This window comes from Rattus rattus, chromosome 4 (genome assembly GCF_011064425.1).
Source record: "Rattus rattus isolate New Zealand chromosome 4, Rrattus_CSIRO_v1, whole genome shotgun sequence".
Taxonomy (NCBI): domain Eukaryota; kingdom Metazoa; phylum Chordata; class Mammalia; order Rodentia; family Muridae; genus Rattus; species Rattus rattus.
Window position 1 is genome coordinate 114,200,954 of NC_046157.1, and position 21,390 is coordinate 114,222,343.

Here is a 21,390-nt window from a genome sequence, read left to right on the forward strand (position 1 = left end):
CTCTGGTTAATACCTAGGAGTAAGCTTGCTGGGTCATATGGTAAGAGGTAAGGGAGGGAATGAGGATGGGAGAGGGGGAAGGGGGAGGGGAAAGGGGAGAGTAGGTAGGAGACCTAGAGGATGTCTACTTGCATGTAGCTTTAAGAGGCCTTCAAACTGTCTCTTCCCAATTTGACTATGCCACTTCTGCTTAGCATATGGGGGCAGGTGAGTGTCAACTACTCTGGTCCTATCAGTGCTTGCCTTCCTTGTTCTTACTTTTCTTAGTTACTCTAGAAGATGGGAAGTGGCCATGCCTCAGCGTAGTTTTAGCTTATATTTTATTGTTCTGTAATACTGACCATCTTCTTGTGTGTTTATTGGACATATTTACAATTTTTTTCTTTTATTGGATATTTTCTTTATTTATATTTCAAATGTTAATCCCCTTTCCTGGTTTTCCCTCTGGAAACCTCCTATCCCATTCCCCCTCCCCCTGCTTCTATAAGTTCACTCCCCCACCTACCCACCCACTCCCTCTTGCTTACCTACCCTGGCATTCCCCTGCATTGGGGCATGGAGCCTTGACAGAACTCTCCTCCCATTGATGTCCGACAAGGCCCATCCTCTGCTACATGTGGCTGGAGTCATGGATCCCTCCATGTGTACTCTTTGGTTGGTGGTTTAGTCCCTGGGAGCTCTGGGGTGTCTGGTTGGTTGATATTGTTGTTCTTCCTATGTGGTTGCAAACTCCTTCAGCTCCTTCAGTCCTTTCTCTAACTCCTCCATTGGGGACCCTGTACTCAGTCTGGTGTTTGGCTGCAAGCATCCGCCTTTGTATTTGCCAGGCTCATTAGATGCTGAGAAAGCATTTGACAAAATTCAATACCCCCTCTTATTAAAGTCCTGGGAAGATCAGGAATTCAAGGCCCATACCTAAACATAGTAAAAGCAATATACAGCAAACCAGCAGCCAACGTCAAACTAAATGGAGAGAAACTTGAAGCAATCACACTAAAATCGGGGACTAGATAAGGCTGCCAATCTATTCAATATAGTACTCGAAATTCTAGTCAGAGCAATTAGGCAACAAAAGGAGGTCAAAGGGATACAAATGGGAAAGGAAGAAGCCAAAATATCACTAATTGCAGATGATAAGATAGTATACTTAAGTGACCCCAAAAATTCCACCAAAGAACTCCTACAGCTGATAAACAACTTCAGCAAAGTGGCTGGATATAAAATTAACCAATTAGCAGCCTTCCTCTACTCAAAGGATAAACAGGCTGAGAAAGAAATTAGGGAAACAACACCCTTCACAATAGTCATAAGTAACATAAAATACCTCCATGTGACTCTAACCAAGCAAGTGAAAGATCTGTATATCAACTTCAAGTCTCTGAAGAAAGGAATCAAAGATCTCAGAAGATGGAAAGATCTTCCATGCTCATGGATTGGCAGGATTAATATAGTAAAAATGGCCATCTTGCTGAAAGCAATCGACAGATTCAAAGCAATCCCCATCAAAATTCCAACTCAATTCTTCATAGAGTTAGAAAGCAATTTGGAAATTCATTTGGAATAACAAAAAACCCAGCATAGTGAAAACTATTCTCAACAATAAAAGAACTTCTGGGAGAATCACCATCCCTAATCTCAAGCTGTATTACAGAGCAATAGTGATGAAAGACTGTATGGTATCGGTAAAGAGTCAGGCAAGTAGATCAGTGGGATAGAATTGAAGACTCAGAAATGAACCCACACATCTATGGTCACTTGATCTTTGACAGAGAAGCATTTTTGCATCTTAAAGGCTCGTAGGAAGCTTAGGAATTATTGACAGTCTTTCATGTATTTATATAGCAAATCATTCTTTCGACTTTCATTTTGTTAATAGTGTTAATTTATTCTGTCTAAAGAATTAATCTTTTGCTTGGAGATTGTTAAGAGTCATGTGCACTTGTAAGAAATGATAGAAATCAGGGTCCTAGTTTGTCGTGATAATCTTAAAGCTGTGTCACAATGGCACAGCTGGTACTGATTAAAGCCACTGGTCATGGTCATGTGCTTGGTGTCATTTGCACTCTCGTGTGTGTTTACTGTGGTGTACATTATCATTTATGTCTGGAGATTTGTGTATCCAGTACCACAGTTAAGATAACAGAGCGCTTCAGTGTTGGACTGGTTATATTCTGTGTGTTACAGCACCAACTCCCCCTGCATACCCCACGTCTGCCTGTCCTATCCTCTGGTAACCTGTTACCATGTTGGCATGTGGCGTTCTGATTGGTGCACATTGCCCAATGACTACTATAGAGTGTCTTTAATTTGTCACCTGTATATCCTCTTTGGTAGAATGTCTTTTTATACTTTTTGCTGATTTTCATTGGATTATTGTTGTTTTTGCGGATGAGTTTTGGATGTTTTTAGAGAACATATGCAGAATTACCCTTTTTAGATAAGTACTTTTCCATCTCCTACCGGACTCTGGGGCTTGTTTTCTTCAGGTTACTTTTATGGTCTTTCCAACTGCAAGAGCTTTTAATTCTCATGAGCTTCAATTTATTTCCTCTATTCTGCAGAGGTTCTGTTGTTAAGTTTATAGTGTGCCTCATACAGAGATTACGATTCTTGTGTTTGAGGCTGGTCATTTGCACCTCCTCCTCAGTTGTGGGACGGTTAGCTTCCCTGTGAATGGCCTTTGTCCTCTGTACAGGAGGGTGAGCACACTTGTGTGCAGGCTGCTTCTATGGAGGCTGTTTTTGTTTCTTCCCTCTGGTCCAGGCATTTGTGTTTTATCAGTGCCCCAGTGCAGTTTTGGATATTTTCGTCAGCTCATTTTGTCATTTGGCAAAATGGTGCCTCCCACCTTATTTTCTCACACACATAAAACAAACAAACAAACAAAAAAACCCCAACCAACAAACAAAACCCAGAATAACGTTCTCTTAACTATTCTAAGTCTTTTGCCTTCTCATATAAATTTTATGGTTTTCTGTACTAGCCGTATCTTAAAAATCCTTCTTGGGTTTTCATTAAGCCTATGTGTAGTATTGGAGAGAATTTTTTTGTTAGTGTTTTTTGTTTTTTTGTTTTGTTTTGTTTTGTTTGTTTGTTTTTTGGTAGAGCCTTCTATCAAGAAATAATGATTTCTCTCATCAGCATTTTATGGTTTTTAACATAATTTATGTGCATGCTTTGTTAAATTTAATATTTGATCTGCCTTGGAGTAGATCTAAATAGCAGGATAGCTTTGCTTTCTCCAGGTAAATTTTTAAAAGGTACCTTTCAGGGAGCTGTAGAGATGGCTCGGGAGCGGACTGCACACTGCTCTTCCAGAGGCCCTAAGCTAAGTTCCCAGCACACATTCTGACTGTCTCATAAATACCTATCAGCCCCAAGGGATCCAGCACCTCTTTTGGTCTCTGTGTGCATCTACACACATATGCACATACCGGCACACAGAGATACAGATATACACATAGTTAAAAATAAAAATGTTAAAACTAACTTCAGTATTAAGTTTATCCAGCCCTGGCTTTCCCTGTGCAGTAATTACATCGGAACAATCACTCTCTGAACTTAGAACACTGCAAATTGAAGCCCCAGGCCTGCACCCACTGAAACACCTCCAGTAAGGTCTAATCTTTCCCAAACAGTTCTACTAACTGCAGACCAGTATTCAAAGGTATGAGTCTATGGGAGTCATTTTTATTCAAACCACCATATCTTATTAACATATCAACACAATGCACTTGTTACAATTAAGAAACTGGTATGAATTAACTGTAATGCTGAGTCTGCTTAGATTTCTTTTGATTTTACTGACTTTTAAATATGTACCACATGTTCTATGGTAAATTTTTCTTTAGGCTCATTTTATCTATGATAGTTCATCAGCTTTCAGTATCTTGTTGATCTGACCAAGGTAGTCTTGGTCAGGCTTCTGCTCTGTGAGGATGTCCTTTGACCTTTCCATCTTTAGTCTGTAGAAGGATGTCACTGTATACAACCACAGTGTAAGGAGTGGGAATTTATGTTCTACCCCAGATGTGGGTGGAGTTCTGTATACTTTATTTAGCCTTTGTTTCTTCCTCATTCATCCATTCGTTTATTTCAGCGTGAACTAGTCAGTGGCTATTGTTTTATTTGTCTTGTATGTCAGATTTCTTTATTGTTTTGTAGTCCTAGGGATCAGATCTGAGGTCTTACAGTAGGCAGAGCATGCTCACAGCCACTGAGCTACTCTATATCCCTGACTCACAGTTTTCACTGTGAGTGGTTAACTAATTTACTGTTTTCAGTGGTGGCTGGAGCTCTTTGTCCACACCTGGCTTTGTTTAACCCATTCCTTTCTGCCATTAGACGACGCTTCAGGCTTGTCTGTGTCTGTCCTCACTTTTGTGTTTTCGTCAGCATCTGATTCTCTCAGTTACTTGGATCTTAGCTTTGGAATAGATGTAGAACTTCATCTCCTTGTCTTTTTCTTTTTTGAGCTGGGGACCGAACCCAGGGCCTTGTGCTTGCTAGGCAAGAGCTCTACCACTGAGCTAAATCCCCAACCCCCCCATCTCCTTGTCTTAATTCCATTTTACTGAGCTTTGTGATCATTTATATTGTTTGCAACTAGTTTGCCCTTTGGCACTGTAACTGTTCCCATCCTCTGCCCGTATTTAGTTGAGTGCATTTACGAGTTCTCTGTGTGTTTTAGATATAAGTGTTTAATAGCATAGCATTTTGTAAATACTGTTCACAGTTTGTGTTTTGTGTTCCCAATTTTTAATAGCATCTTCTTCAGAAGTGTTTCATTTTAATACAGCCTTATGTTATTTTTCTTTTCTGGCTGTGCCTTTTGTATTTTATCTAAAACCTCATGACCAAGCTTCAATGTTACAAACAAATTTTGTGTTTTGAAGTTTTGTTTTCTTCTTTTCTACATTACCAATAAATGGTGAGAAGAATTTTTGTTGAATTTCCTTTTTTTTCCCTTTGTCATGGATTAGGTAGTTAGGTTTGTATAGGTTTATTTCTAAGCTGTTATTTTGGTCAGTGTACTTATTTTTATCTTTTTGCCTGATACCATGCTGGTTTGATAGCTTCATTTTAAGTCTTAATATTAGGTAGAGAATTCTTTTCTCTTTAGTATTGTATTGACTATTCTAAGTTGTTTGATATTCTGTATATACATTACCCAAATGTGGCAATGCCTGTCATCTAGCTACTTAAGAAGTTGAGACAGGAGAATCACAGGTTTGAGGCCAGCCTGAACTGTACATAGCAAATCTAAATTTTTAGAAGTAAAAATAGGGTTGACGATGTATGGCATTGTGTTTAATCTTCATTATATATTGAAAGAATACTTTGGAAAACACTCAGATTAAGACTTGGTCATATACTGGATGGATGTAGCATGCTTGAGTTTACTGAAAAATCAGAAGCTAAATTATTTCTAATTTTTTAGAAAGGCACTGTAGTTAAGTTTGGACTTTTTACTGGTGGGATGCCTTATATCGTGTTGCTTATCATGTTTAAGCCTGGAGTCAACATTTTAAAGTGTTGAGAGAATGGCTATCTACTATGTAGCAGTTGGTTACAATAGTGCTTGCTATTTAGTAAGCATTCAGAAGCTATCTTTTTTTTTTAATAGTCCAAAGAAGTCTTTTAGACTTGATACCCTGAGAATGTTATGTATACTCTGGTAGGGCTGTCTGCTGATGAATACTCTGGGATGGTTGTGGAACAAAGATCCCTCATATTCTTTTGATGGGACCGATAAATATTTTGGAGATGAAGTGCAAGCCTGCAGCCTCCCCTTTTCTCTTAGTTCTCAGGCAATGTTGGGTGGAATATTGACAGAGGTTCCTTTAGAGCTCCCCTTGGTCAGGCCTGCGCTGGCCTTAGGTCTTGTTACTTGATGTGACCTGAACATCTTGGATTATTCCCTTTTATATATGTCTAGTTTTAAGTGTTAATGAGTCAGTCCTGACATTTATTTATCTGGCTTGAATCTTCATCCTGCTTGTGTTAGTACAGGTCAGGTGCCCATTGTGTTCTGATTACATTACGTACAGGAGCTCCCTCACTGGGTTCCCTGCTTCCCGGTGGTTGGGACTGTGTGTGCCACTGTACCATCCACCCCCTTGGCCAAGTTAATGTCTTCCCTGCTGTGTTGCTTGTTTTCAAGCTGCTTTTCCAGGAAGCTTTTCACTCCCTGGTGTAGATGTGGTGCACACTGTTCAGAGTCACATACAGGTATCGAGTATCAAATATTTTAATTCTGTTCAACTTTTCATGAAAGTACTAAGTTTCTTTATTTCTTGATTTAGAGTTGCTATCCTCTAGTAAGTTTCTTGAGGTTAAATTTGGTATTTGTCACTATTTTGTTAGTCTTTTTATTGTAAGGAAGCAGTTAATGTATTTTTCTTTAGTTCTCTTTACCAGATTAAACAATATGTAAGGTGTTCCTCTGTTCCATAAATCTTTTGATGCCTTTTTTAAAAATAGTATTTTATTGTATGTGTATAGTTGTTGTGCCTGGGTGTGTGTCTGTACAACCCATGTGTGCTTAGTGTCAGAGGAGGCCAGAAAAGGGCATTGGTTCTTTTGGAATGGGAGTTAAGAGATGCTTGTGAGCCACCGTGTAAGTGCTGGAAATTGAATCCAGGTCTTCTGCAAGAGCAGCCAGGCTCTGACTGCTGAGCTATCTCTCCAGCCTGTAGAGAGAATTTCTTATAAGCATCTCCTATCCAAAAAAGCTTATGGCCAATGAGCTGATGCAGAAAATAGGAGATGGGACATTCGGTAGGGATAGAAAGAATGCTGGGAAATAGAGGTGTGGGAGATTGACCCCAGAATGCTGGGAGGATATAAAGTAAACCAGCAGGTAGTGGGCTCAGGTTAGAATGAAAGGGATAATAGGTTAGAGAACAAGATTTATTTATTCAGGGAAAAAGATTTATTTTATATATACTGTAGCTGTCTTCAGATACACCAGAAGAGGGGATCGGATCTCTTTACAGATGGTTGTGAGCCACCATGTGGTTGCTGGGAATTGAACTCAGGACCTCTGGAAGAGCAGTCAGTGCTCTTAACCGCTAACCCATCTCTCCAGCCCTGGCCCAGGCATTTTAATAGTCTCAGAGTCATCGTTTCTGGGAATTAAGTGGATGGGAGGAAACTTGATTAGTTTTTACATCAGCCCCTATCTTTTGATGTCTTAATATGTAATTCAAATGAATTTACCATACTTTTTGTACTTGTACATTTCAGAATGACTGACTTTGGCTTCTGTAGCTTTAACTTGCCTGGGACTTTGGTTTTACCAAATAACATACGTGAGACATTGTAGACTGGAATCAGACGTGAGAGATTGCCAGCAGGTTTGGTTGTAGATTTGGGAGTGCGTGCGTGCATGTGTGCATGTGTGTGTTTGTGTTATTTAGTGAACCATACTTACCTCATGTAAATTTGTGTATAGTCATGCTTTCCTTAAGGTATTCAGATCTTTGCGTAGTTTCATTTTCTCATCTAGTAAAATTAGACAGTAGACTAGTTGGTTTGTAAAGTTCTTCTATGCTCTAATTTCTGTTGTTCTAAGTGAAAATACAGAAGGATCTATATATTTACATTTTCTGATAGCCTGTTTTATACTTTGGTTCTTTGTGTTTTATAAAAATAACTATTCAGGTGTGTACTCCCCCATGCTCTTGTTCACATGCACAGATGTTCATTACTTATGGAAGTTATTTTTTCCCCTTCCCTGCCTAGGCTGTTTGCTTGTCTGTTTTAGGGGTAGGGCTTTTGATTCATACCTTCTGGTTTTGGCATAGTGCTCTTTATGGAAGAAGACAGAGTTTGGTAAATAGGTAGCTGCTATGATGAGAGAACTCGAGTGTTTTTCTGTGTTGCTAATATGTGAAAGGGTGTAAAATAGTAAGGAAATATCCGTGTAAGTGAACTAACCAGCAGCCTGCGTGCTGTGGAGTAACGTTTTGCTCTGTTTTCATTTAGTACCAAGGATGATACTGACTTGGGCGCCTTGGCTGCGGAAATAGAAGGAGCTGGTGCTGCCAAGGAGCAGGAGCCTCAGAAGGGAAAGGGGAAGAAGAAAAAGGAGAAAAAGAAGCAAGACTTTGAGTATGTTTTAACGCATTCATATGTTTGTAGCTTGAGTTTTGCAGCCATCTAATGCTTCTAGTGCTTCAATCGTGTCTACTTCCCTTCTAGTGAGAACGACATTCTGAGAGAGCTGGAGGAGTTGTCTCTGGAAGCCCAAGGCATCGGAGCTGACAGAGATGCCGCTACAGTCAAGGTGAGGGAGAGCGTCCGTCCTGTCTCCGCCCTCTTTCTCTCCTGGTGATGTTTTGGGAGTTGCCTGCTTTGGAAACTGGGGTTGCAGATATGTTAATAGTTTCTATAAAATAGTTCGAAGGGAGGAACTAAGTTTTCAGGGAAAAAAAACCGGTATTTTTTTTAAACACTTGATTGACAGAAATACACTTTATTTAGAAATCTAGAGGCACTTAATGTATTGCCTGTTGATAAAATTGGTACACTTGGAGGCCATGATGGTGTCCCTACCTTCGATTTTCTATGTAGGTTTCATTATTTCAGGGCTCTTGGATTTTGAGGCGTATGGGGATTATGAGGCATAAAACCGGTGTCTTTTCTGTGGTTGGATTTTTTTTCCTATTTTAGATTTTTGGTTTATGTGTATGGTATTTTGCCTGCATATATGTACATGTGTCATGTGTGTGCCTGGTGCTTACAGAGGTCAGACAGACCTCTAGATCCTCTAGAGCTGGAGTGGTAGACGGTTGTGAGCAGCTGCATGTGATTGTAGGAACTGAGTCTGGGTCTTTTTCAGGGGCAATAATTGCTCCTAATACTAAGCTATCTCTCCAGACTCATACTTTAATATTCTTGTGAAACAAGACAACCATGTTTCCATAAAGGGTATTGATGTGTGCACTAAGTGAGATGCCCAACACTGAGGAGGCCCATTACGAATGATGGTCTGTTGACATTTCTAACAAGGGCTACTTTTTAGCCTACAGAAAACAATGAAGAAGAATCTGCCTCAAAACAAGATAAAAAGAAGAAAGGACAAAAAGGCAAGAAAACAAGTTTTGATGAGAATGATAGTGAAGAATTGGAAGATAAAGATTCAAAATCAAAAAAGCCTGCCAGACCTAACTCAGAGGTGCTCCTCTCTGGGAGTGAGGATGCAGATGATCCTAATAAACTTTCTAAAAAAGGTAAAAAAGCCCAGAAATCAACTAAAAAACGGGATGGGTCAGAAGAGGATGAAGACAATAGCAAAAGAAGTAAAGAACGTTCGAGAGTAAACTCCTCAGGTGAAAGTGGTGGTGAGTCTGATGAATTTTTGCAGTCCAGAAAAGGACAGAAAAAAAATCAGAAGAACAAGTCAGTTCCTACCATAGACAGTGGGAATGAGGACGATGACTCTTCCTTCAAAATTAAGACGGTGGCCCAGAAGAAGGCAGAAAAGAAAGAGCGTGAGAGGAAAAAGAGAGAAGAGGAGAAAGCAAAGTTGCGAAAGGTGAAAGAGAAAGAAGAGCTAGAGAAGGGCAGGAAGGAGCAGAGTAAGCAGAGGGAGCCTCAGAAGAGACCGGACGAGGAGGTGTTGGTGCTCAGAGGGACTCCTGATGCAGGTGCTGCCTCAGAAGAGAAAGGAGACATTGCTGCAACTCTGGAAGGTGGGTCATAGCCACAGAAGTCTCTGGTTCATGTTTAGTCTAAGTTGTGGTCATTGGCTGTGATATACTGTCTTATGACTTGTCCTCATGCACATGGGTGAGTGTCTGTGCGTGAGTGCGGGCGGGCGGGTGGGCAGGCGGGCGGGCAGGTTCCTCCCTGTTCATGCAGATATGGAGGCTGGAGGCCAATTCTGCTGTTGCTTTTCCATTTTACTTTTTTAAAAAATTATTTTTCTTTATTTTTTGAGATTATAAGGTTGCATCATTTCTCCATTGCTTTTCTGTATACCCCTCTTTGCTTTCTTTCAAATTAATGGCCTCGTTTTTCTTCGTGATTTGCTGTGAGGTTGGGTCCCCCAGGAATGCCAGGAACAATGTTCAGAAAGTCTCACCCAAATGACTGTCTAAGCAGGGGTTGAGTAAGAACAGTAACAGATAGGTACACTAAAGCCATTGCTTCAGCTCTGCACAGAGAAGCACAGGCCGCCATGCAATGCTGAGATGACAGGGCATGCGGAATAGCCTCTGTCTGACTCTCACGGAGTGCAGAGCTAGTGTTTCAGGGATGCTGGCTGCTCAGTGAGCAGTGCCCTCAGGTCTGGCTTTTATGTGACTGCTGGGGATGTGATCTGAATTCCTCATGCCTGCATGGCAAGCACTTTACCCACTAACCACACTACTTATTTATACATTAGAAATTTAATAAAGTTTTATTATGAATACTGGTTTTGCTGTTAATAAAGACTAAGTGGCCAAAGAAATTTCCCTCTTAAAATTCATACCAAATGTTAAGTAAATTCTGTAAAAAAAAAAAAAAATCCAGCTTAACTTTTGAAATATAAAAGTAAAAAGTGGGGGTTGGGGATTTAGCTCAGTGGTAGAGTGCTTGCCTAGGACGCGCAAGGCCCTGGGTTCGGTCCCCAGCTCTGGAAAAAAAAAAAAAAGATTTATAAAAAAAGTAAAAAGTGAATAAGAGACCTAAATTAGTTACATCACTTAAATGACAGGAAGTATGTTTTTGTTTCTCTTTAAAGAAAGCAAATTTGTTTCATTCACTTGTTTGTATGTGTGGGCATACATTTGCCACACCTTATGGGGAGAGGCCAGAGGATAGCTTTTAGGAATCTGCTCAAAGCTTACCATGTCAGCTTCAGGGATCAAACATGGGCTACCCACTTGGTAGCTGTCACCTTTACTTGCTGAGTCTTGTTACTGGGCCCCTCTTTTGTCTTTATTGGTAATTGAAATAAATCGATCAGTAATTGAAATTGATTGCTTTCTACTTTTGTTTGTATTTTTTTTTTTTTTTCTTTTTTTCAGAGTCGGGGACCGAACTGAGCTAAATCCCCAACCCCTTTTGTTTTGTTTTTGTTTTTGTTTTTTGTGACAGGGTTTCTCTGTGTAGTCTTCGCTGTATTAGAACTCACTCTGTAGGCCTCAAACTCACAAAGATCCACCTGCCTCTGCCTTCTGAGCTCTGGGATTAAAGGCGTGTACTGGTTGTTTTCTCTTAGAATAAATATATCTAAATGTCAGGCGATTTAGATTTCTAAAATAATAGTTTTTTCTTAGACTAGAAAGATTTTAGTAAAAAAATAGATTGACCACTGAAATAGTTTTTGACCACTGAAATTTTTATTCTCTGAATTTTGAGGAGAAACATTATCACAGGAGTGTCACAAATTTTATTTCTTCAGTGTTTTTGAAGTTATATTTTGTATTCTGTTCCCATACCCCCATATTCTAGGCATCACTTTTTTCATCCCTGTCCAACATAAATAAAATGGCTTCAGCACCTACGTGGGTTTGAGCAATCTGATTCTTTAGGATTTCAGACCTGTGCTATGATTACCAGACAGAGATCCTGAAACAGCATCTGCTGCCTTTTTACTGCTGACAGAGTCTGTGTTCATCAGGATGACTCAGGCCGACATTAGTACTGGCAGATGCCCCACGGGTCAACTGTGATGTCCGATGAGCTGTCCTAGGCACAGGGTCTCGGGACACTGATCCACGACGCTCTGAGAATGGGTGGCAGAGGCCAAGGTGGTCTTTGAATTCTGGCTGCTAGCATGTGTTTGCTGCCATAGAAATCAAGTTGAGTGCTTTGCCTTTATTTTTTGGGCAGATGACAATGAAGGAGACAAAAAGAAAAAAGATAAGAAGAAAAAGAAAACAGAAAAAGATGAAAAAGAAAAAGAGAAGAAGAAAGGCCCAAGCAAATCCACTGTTAAAGCTATCCAGGAAGCTTTGGCTAAGCTCAGAGAGGAGGAGGAGAGACAGAAGAGAGAGGAGGAGGAAAGGATTAAGCGGCTTGAAGAACTAGAAGCCAAACGAAAAGAAGAGGTATGTTTTTCATGAAGTTGTAAACACTGATCATGAGTTTACCTGAGGTCCGTTCTCTGTGAGGTCTGCATATTTGTATGGGCATCCTAGTTACACTGCGTGCTCTGATCACACAGTGAGATGGAAGAGGTACACGAAACCTTCCTCATCCCCCCAAGGACAGACCCAAGTTGCTTGTGTGTTAACTGCCAATAACATGCCCTAATATTTCTTTAAGAATAATGTATAATATTTAAATATTTTCAGTGGTAATCTCCCAGCATATTTTGCATGCATTTTTAAGACCTTTCAAGCTTGTGTTGTTTATTTTAAACTTTATGGTTCATTTAGCTAATGTAATTTTTTATGTGCCATGTACTCTTGTTTAGGAACGATTAGAACAAGAAAAAAGAGAAAGGAAAAAGCAAAAAGAAAAAGAAAGAAAAGAACGGTTAAAAAAAGAAGGAAAACTGTTAACTAAGTCCCAGAGAGAAGCCAGAGCCAGAGCTGAAGTGACCCTGAGACACCTCCAAGCTCAGGGTAAGTAGTGGCCTCGCTAGCTGAACTGTGAGTGCAGCTTCCCTCAGGACTTAGATCCCTGATGCAGGAGCATCAGTTCACTGGTGTGGGATAGAGTCTGGAAAAGCCATGTGAAAACACAGAGAGCAGGTGCGATGCCATGGTTGAGGAGAATGCTTTCTATGCTGTGATGGAAATTGTGTGCAGATAATGGATTTCTGTGAAATTTGCCCTCCCTCCGACACACAGAGTAAAAGTAAAAGTGAGATCTTTTAACCAGTTGTACCGATTACTAACCTCTTTCCATGTTTGTTTTATACCCCTTATTCTTATGACTACTGTTTTCTTCCCTGGGGTTGTTTGAACTAAGTTACAGACACTTAGTTTTTACTTTTTCTCCCAGATTATTTATAGATGTAGAAAATAAGAGTATTTTGCTTAGCATTAGTAGAATATATATTATCACTAACAATACTGGGGTTTTTCAAGAAGTTTTTTGTAGGTGCTTGCATGTCTATGCACGTGGGGTCAGAGGTCGGCACTGAGTCTCTTAATTGCTTCTCTACCTTATGTTTTTGAGACAGGATCTTTGGCTAAACGTGGAGCACAGCACTTGTCTAGGGTCTGCCTGCCCACAGCCTCCCAGTGCTGGGGTCACAGGTGTGCTCGGCTGCTGCTCCAGGCAGTTTTGGTTGCTTGCTTTTTAGTGTAAGTGCTGGATGCCTTAGCACATCCTCATGATTGCCCTGCAGGCGTTTACAGCCCTTGAATTACTTTTTTATTTATTTCTGATTTCTTTGTGATCTTATAAATGGCTTGGTTTGAATCTGGATTCAGATATGAGCAACAGATTGCATGTGGTTGATAGGTTTGTACTACCACCCACCTCCATGCTGATGTACCATGTAGTTACTGACCGTGCTGGAGAGTTCACTAGAATTTCTCAAATTCTGAGTTTGTAGAATTACACTCTCCTGGTGTTGATAAACAGTGTGCTTTTGTATTCTGTAATTTCTTAGATCCCACAGCCTGGCTGTTTGTTAGTGGTGCTGTGATTCCTCACATCAGCCTGGACAGAGTAGGGTTTTCTGATGTGTAGCAATGTCAGGTTTGAAGAACAGCCCTGTTTATTGTAAAACAAAGCATAATAAAACCAAACCTTTCAGTAACAGCTCTGATGTCCAGTAGTCAGTCGCCACCTTTTATTCAGTATTCTTTAGGAATTACAACATTGGTAATAATTAATTTTGCCTTTTGTTCTACATTGAATTAGCCAAACTATCTAAATAAAAACTTCCCCCAAAACACAGCTTTCTTACAGAAATGTCAAGATAAATGTTTACTTCTTTTCCTCTCATAAGGTTTCAAAATAATCAGTTGGTGTGTGACAACTTTAAAAGGTTTAATCCTGGTTTTTGTTTTTGTGAATATATATAGTGGAAATTACTGATTTTTACCTCTTGAAGTGAAGTGACAGTCAATTGTATCATCTTTCCTAATGAGTCCATGGGACTGACTGACTCACATGACCCAGGATTAGTTGATTTCTTCCTTCTAGGTTCACCCATGTCTTTGTTGTAGATCTGGAATCAGCCATTTGTCCATAGCCTTGCTTCCTATCCTGATGGATGGTGTTTAAAGATGACAAATTGGTCATATAATTGTGTTACTAAATGATAAGACCTAAGATAGTGGCTTTGCTCCATTGAGAAGACTTACTTTCTGGGTCTTCCCTTAATTTCCTCCTTATATTCCTTAAACTTTCATGTAGTCATGTAAGGGACTTAGAATTATATCAGGGACTTTATACTGTGTAACAGATGCTGTGGTGACCTTTGACATTAATTTTTGCATCCCATCATCATAGAAAATGCTGATGCACTGAGCTGAAGCAGTTTGCTCAACAGACAGAAACCTAATTTGTTTTCTGTGTTTGTATGTTTGTACGTAGATTTCAGAAAATTTATTAATTGGGGATATACCCTAAAAATCAGTGGTGTTAGAGAATACAGTTGTGTATAGTTAGTGCCCAAGCAGATCTTAAAAGCCACTGGTGATGAAAGGCTCTTAGTATTTGAATGGAACAAGAAGAATATCATTTCTAGGCTCAGAAATGCTGTTTTATGGAGTAGCTAGAGATGTAATTAGATGAAAATTAAAATTTTAAATTATTTACTATCAGTCTTTATTAGTCTTTAGAACCTGCTTGAAAGAGATTGTTTCTCAAGAGGCAACTCTGACCCTTGCTCTCTTTCTCAGTCTTTAATACTGCCCCGTGCCTGACAACTTCTGGTTCCACTTATTTCCACATGGTCTAGTACAGAAAGTTTTCATTCTCAGCTTGTAAAAGGCTGTCCACAGCCAAATGATGGGAATGCTCAGCAGAGGATCCTCTAGTATTGTCTGCTCTAGCTTTGAAAGGTACCGCATTACATGGAGCTAAGTTATCACATCCATTACCTAGAGCAGTGTGAAGCTTACTCAGTAAACCCAGGATGTACTGTTGGATAGGATATGTGCGGGGGTTTTCTGATAATATCTGTGGAAATTGCTGGAGGTTTTCAGTCACCTTGGAGAACTTGAGTGTGATGTCTTGATTTTGTAGCTCAGTATAACAGTTGGTGTTGATGACAAGCCTAGTGTTTTAATAACCCTGTTGAATAAGTCTGGCGTAGTAATCTGCCTGCCTAAGTTTTCTCCTTTGGTTTAAGCTGTTTGCCTGCTGGGTATGGGCAGCTAGGCCAGGAAGTTGCACTGTCTACTTTACATAACCTTTCTTTGGCTTACTTAAAATGTTACCATAGTTTTAACACTGATCTTTGCAATTCTCGCCTTTATCATTACCTACCTACACACACACACACACACACACACACACACACACACACACACACACACACACACACACACACACACCCTACCCCTCCCTATACTTTAAAGTTAAAAACATTCTGAGCCTTATTTTTTATTTTATTCAAAATCCATACCATCCTGCCACTGTCTGTATTATAAAGCTTGTGATCAGATTGAATGCCTGTGTTAGCTGAAAGGTGTCTGAGTATCTGAAAGGTGTCTGAGCATGTTGTAGGAGTAGAGAAGAGGGTTGGAATATGCAGCCATTCATTTGTAGGTCTGTACCAGTAACTAAAGTGAGAAGAGTATATGCCCTCATATAGGAATGTTACACATCAGACACGGTTTGCTCTAGTGTCTCAACAATACTTCTTCCTTTATTTGAGAGAAAACATTAAAGTAATAAAAATGATAACCATGAATTCAAACAGAAATAGATTACTGACTTGAAATTAGCAGTTTTTACTTCGGATTAGTCGCTGTATTGAAAGTCACTGTATTGAATCTCACTTGGCATTGCGTTTTTAAAAAAGTAGTGCAGCAGATTCTTACTCATAGCAATGCAGATTGATAAGAAAGCCCAGAACATAAGTTATTTCAGTGAAGAGGAGGTTAACCAGGAAATAAACATAATTTTGAACATGGTAAAAGGGAACTCATACACAGAGATGACAGTGGGGACTGTTGGCAGAGACGTCCCCACACCTGTGGGGTCTGGACATTGAGTTCCCCCAGTGTCCCTGGCAGTATCGGTCTCTGCAGAGTAGTTTAACCATGCGTATAAAGAAAGGACCACTAGAAGGCTTCATTCACTTTGTCAGAGGCCAAGGAAGTGTGTATTGTGGAATGTTCACTGAAAATAGTGTCCTTTGCGCTTGCTTCTCAGCAGTTCTAAGCTAGCAGAAGGCACAGATGCATTATAACTGTTGTAAATTACCACAAACTACCTGAAAACAACACATTTTATAGCTTACAGTTGTGTGACCGAAAGGCAGGGCTGGACCTGAGGTATTGGCAGGACTGTGTTTGTAAAGTGTCTGCAAGACCATTCTGTGCCATCCACATTCTGTGGTCAAGAGTGCCCTTCGTCTTCAAAGCCACCAACAAAAGCTAAGTCTCCGTTTAGCCACCTTTCCCTCTGATCCCAGACTCTACTGGAAAAGGCTCTTTACTAAATCATGAAGAATTGCATAATAGAGTCGGGTCTGTCCAGATACCTAGAATAATTTCCACATTCCACTCATATACTTAAGTCATGTCACGGAGTGTCATCTTCATTGTCTGTCTGCTGTTCCTTCTCCACATTTCTATCTGGAGTGAAATTTAGGACATTAGCATCTTTATGAAGATCCTTGGTGTACCTTCCACAGTTAAAATGTGGTTTTGTTTTCTTTGTGAGTTCTTTCAAGCTTTAGTGTTTTGTGGGTGTTATGTTTTATCCTATCTTTCAAGGATCACAATCTCTTGGTGACTGGAGGTGAATTGTACATTACTCCACATTGCTATATCTGGTTATAGTTGCCTGTCACTTGAGTCCTCTAGTTGGGGGTTGGGGAAAACAGATTTATCTGAAGTACAATCAAGAGACAGGTGGCGGTAAACTTTATATTACTAAGGATGTGTTTGAAAAAGTAGATACTGAAATAGATCCCGCGTTTCTCTTTCTGACATCCCTGTGAGAGTTTTAGAGACAAATAAAGGCCATCTTTTGTCAGTTGTGGCCTCTCTGCACTTTGCTTCAGTAATTCACAGCCTAATGGGGAAGGTGTCTGGTCCTTTGCAGGATGAGAGGGGAAGAGTCCCCGAATCGCCCTTCAGCTGTAAAATTTTAAAAAGTTTTCTTCGTTTTTGAAATGAATACATTATTGTGTAACATTATGTGAAATTAGAATAGTATTCCTATTTGTTTGCTTAATAGTGGCCAGGGTTGCTGAGTAAGGGATCTCCAATATCAGAAAAGTTTAAGGAACCTCACTTTTTTCGCTGACAGGTTTTTTTTTTTTTCTCTGTACTTTGCCTGAGTGACACTAGTGTCACAGAGCTGGAAACCATAAGAGACCACCTGAGTTCTGTGGGGTTGTAATTAGCTGACTCCTTGTCCCCGTCTGCCTTGTGGTCAGTCGGTTTGGGTCTCAGGCCCAGGTAAAAAGGGAGGGCTACTTTCATAGACAAAAGGCCAGTCTTCTCCTGCAGACCTGTACTTTCACAGGTAGGGAACATCCCAGGTCTTTTGCATTCTTGGAATTCCTGATATTGTCTTAACAGCCTCAGGTTGCTCACAAGGCTAGCCTCAGACCTGTGCTCTACTATGATGTACTGCTGCTGCTCAACTACTATGATGAAACTTCTCTCCTTAGGACAGCTGGGCTGTGTGTAGTATAACCTAACGACTTGTTAATGCCAAAGATTCCACATCAGCATGGCCACACTAACTAACGACGGGACGGTAATGATGCAAGGTAGTCATAAGATAATCATAAGAACAGACGGCTCTAATGCCTTTGGGAACAGAGGCATGGCTGCCAATTCCTGGAACAGTCAGTACAGAACCAGTTGTAGTTAAGGATGGGGGGGAGGGGGGCAGTCCTTGAAACAGATCTAATCATAAACAGGAATGAGCTTAGTTTGCCTTTACTATAAGATACCTTTCAAGTCTAGAATAAAGGCAGGCTGGTTCACCAAAGACCTGGACTTCTGAGTTTCTCAGGTGCCAGATGAAATACTCCCTTAAGTATTGTACAGAGGAGACAGTACATTTCTCTTTACCCTGTTTATTCAAAGAGGAAGGCTTACATAGATAAGGAACCTCTTATGTTTAAAAAATAAAAGAGGGGGTGAATAAGTGTCCATACTTTATGACTTAAGAGCTGGTTCTCGAAAATGATCAATAAAATATACAAGCCATTCACTAAGAAAAACAAACTATTTAAAACTAGTGCCAGTAGTGACATGGAGGGTATTCTGTGAACAAGTATATGCCTTTATATTCAAAAATGCAATGCAATAAACAACCTTTAAAAGGTACAAAACTACCCAAATCCACAAATACATCACTTATAGTTTTAGTTAGGGTTTTACTGCTGTGAAGAGACACCATGACCATGACAGTTTTTATAAAGGACAACATTTAATCGGGACTGCCTTACAGGTTCAGAATTTAAGTCCAGAATCATCATGGCAGGAAACATGACAGAGTGCTGGCAGACAGAGTTCTGGAGAAGGAGCTGAGAGCTCTTTGATCCCAAGGTAGCAGAAGGAGTGCAGTGCCACACTGGGCAGAGCCTGAGCACAGGAGACCTCAGCCTGCCTCAGCAGCTGCGTACTTCCTCCAGCAAGGCCACACCTCCAAACGTGCTGCCTCTTTGACCAGCCTTCCAGCCCAGGCGGCAGGGTGGGGGCTGTTATCTGTTTAAACCACCACGCAGTTCTTTGTTTATTTAAATTTTACTAAGTTAATTTCTAACAATAACAACAGCAAAAGGCCCAATTTTGTCACCATGTACTTTACAAATGATTAAGGAATAAATTAGACCAATTATACATCATATGTATTCTTGAAATAACATGTTATTTTGAGAACACTGTGACATACTGAGACAAAGACACTTCAAAAGAGGATATGAAGACTGCAGATGCTCTAGGCTGATCGGAGACTTGTGTCTGTCCTTTAGCCTCAGCGTCTTTAAGTATTGTCTTTACAGATGTGAGCTATAATACCTGGCCATTTACAGACATAAATGAGAAAATTATCAACAGAAATTTGACAAAGTAACACACATACATACTCACACATACTCCCCAGATAGATAGATAGATAGATAGATAGATAGATAGATGGAAATTTACAAATACATATATTGATGACTATAGATTTACATAGGTATTTACATATACATAAGGATAATTTCATAAATTGGGTATAATCCTGGGAATGTAAGGCTGACTGAATGTTTTAAAATCAATCACTATCTTCTCATTTTAGCAATCTAAAGAATAAAAATTATATGATCATATCAGTGAATTCAGAAAAAACATTTGAGTGAGTTGTCATTCAGTATGACATTTACAAATTGAACTTCCTGGTCTGACATTTTAAGATATCAGTCTCCTTCTACTACAACCCCCTCAAAAGGCACAGCTGTTAAATTAGTGGTGAAAGCCGAAAAAGAAACCTTAACAGTGGGTGGGAAAGATGGCTCAGTGGATGAAGACAGTTGCTGCCAAACCTCTTACCTTGAGTTTGATCTCTGAGACCCACGTGACAGAAGGAAAAGAACAGACTCTTGCAAACTGCCTCTGATTCACTTCCAAATATATGACTGTGTGCGCACGGACATACAACTAATGTCATTTTTAAAATTGAATTGAAAGAAACCCTTACGTTATGGAAAAGGCAGGGCAGTCTTTGCTCACCATACTCATTCAGTGCTGTGCTGTAATGTCCTGAGGTATGGAATTGGGCAGACTGCAGAGGCCATGAAGTCATCTATGCAGGCTGTGGTCATCAACATAGAAGAATGCTGTGGCATCTCTTCACTAAGACAGGCAGCTAAGGATGAGCCTGCCAAGGCTGTGAGCAGCAGACAGCAGATCAGTGTGCAAGCATCAGTTGTCTTTTCATGCTGTTACTTGCTGTGCAAAAACAAAAACAAAAATTAGAGCAGTAACATTTATTAAACCAATACAAAAAAGAAAGTGAAAGAATTATAAATCATAAACTTAGTGTACCTAAATCTGAGAATTATAAAACAGCCCAGAATAAATCAAAATAAGGACTGTTCAAAACATACTGTTAACGCCAAAACTCAAGACTGTGAAGCTTTCCCTTATTTGGGTTAATTTACCTGTGGATTCAGTGGGATCTCAATTGAAATCACAGGAGGACACTTTATGGTGCTCTTACAGTTACCTGTTTCTAAAATGCAGATGTGAAAAGACTGACTTAGAATAGCCAAAATGACTGCTTTAGAACCTTTTTAGGTTTATTTAAGCTGGGCACAGTGTGGACATGTTTAATCTAGCACTTGTGAGGCAAATGATCACTGAATTCAAAGCTAAACTGCTCCTCATAGTGAGTTCCAGGACAGCCAGAGCTACAGAATAAGACCCTATCTTGGGGAGAACACGCACACACACACACACACACACACACACACACACACACACACACACACACACATTAGGTTCATTTATCATGTGTATGAGTGTTGTTGACTGCATATATGTAAATGTACATGTGTAGTACCTGGTGCCCACAGAGGTCAGGAGAAGGTATCGGGTCCTTTGGAACTAGTTATGGATGGTTATGAGTGGCCAGATCCCAGTCCTCTGCAAGAACAGCAAGTTCTCATAACCACTGAGCCTCTCTCCAGTCCTGCCAAAAATGCTTTTGAGAAAAGTAATTTTAAGTACCTGATAGGGGTTGGGGATTTAGCTCAGCGGTAGAGCGCTTGCCTAAAGGCCCTGGGTTCGGTCCTCAGCTCCGAAAGAAAAGAAAAGAAAAAAGAATACCTACAAAGTACCTGATAGCAGATTTACTCTAAGTAAAAATGTTAAATGTACTCTAAAGCCCCAAGGATCAGTGTAGTGTTATATTGGCGAGTGGGTAGACAAGTCGATTAGCAGAGCAGCATCTGCACATGATAAAGTGAATTTCTTTTCCTTTATAGAGGAAAATTCAGTGGATGCAATACATGCAGACTTATTAACAAATGTTACTTAAATGATTGACTGTTCCTGACATTTCCTACTTTCTATCTAAATATTAATTCAAAGTAGGACTTAGTTCTAAATATTATATGTCAAAAACTTTTAGAGAAAAATAGGAGAAAATGTGTTAAGCAAAGAGTTTTCAGAAATGTCTCTAAACATATAATTCAGGACCTGGCAAGGTGGCTCAGTGAGTAAAGGAGCCTGATAACCAAACCTGATAACCTGAGGTCAGCCCCTGAAACCCACATGGTGGGAGAGAACTGACTTTGACAGGTTGTCATTT

General features: G+C 40.0%; 1 protein-coding gene across 1 annotated transcript in view; it reads left to right on the forward strand.

The window, feature by feature from the left end:
* Eif5b (eukaryotic translation initiation factor 5B) overlaps positions 1-21,390 on the forward strand; it is a 53,677-nt gene that overhangs the window by 14,034 nt on the left and 18,253 nt on the right. The window contains exons 2-6 of the mRNA XM_032900968.1: positions 7,990-8,115; positions 8,206-8,290; positions 9,029-9,698; positions 11,827-12,044; positions 12,413-12,563. Of these exons, the coding sequence (XP_032756859.1) occupies positions 7,990-8,115; positions 8,206-8,290; positions 9,029-9,698; positions 11,827-12,044; positions 12,413-12,563 (1,250 nt within the window). The remainder of the gene's footprint in view (positions 1-7,989; positions 8,116-8,205; positions 8,291-9,028; positions 9,699-11,826; positions 12,045-12,412; positions 12,564-21,390) is intronic.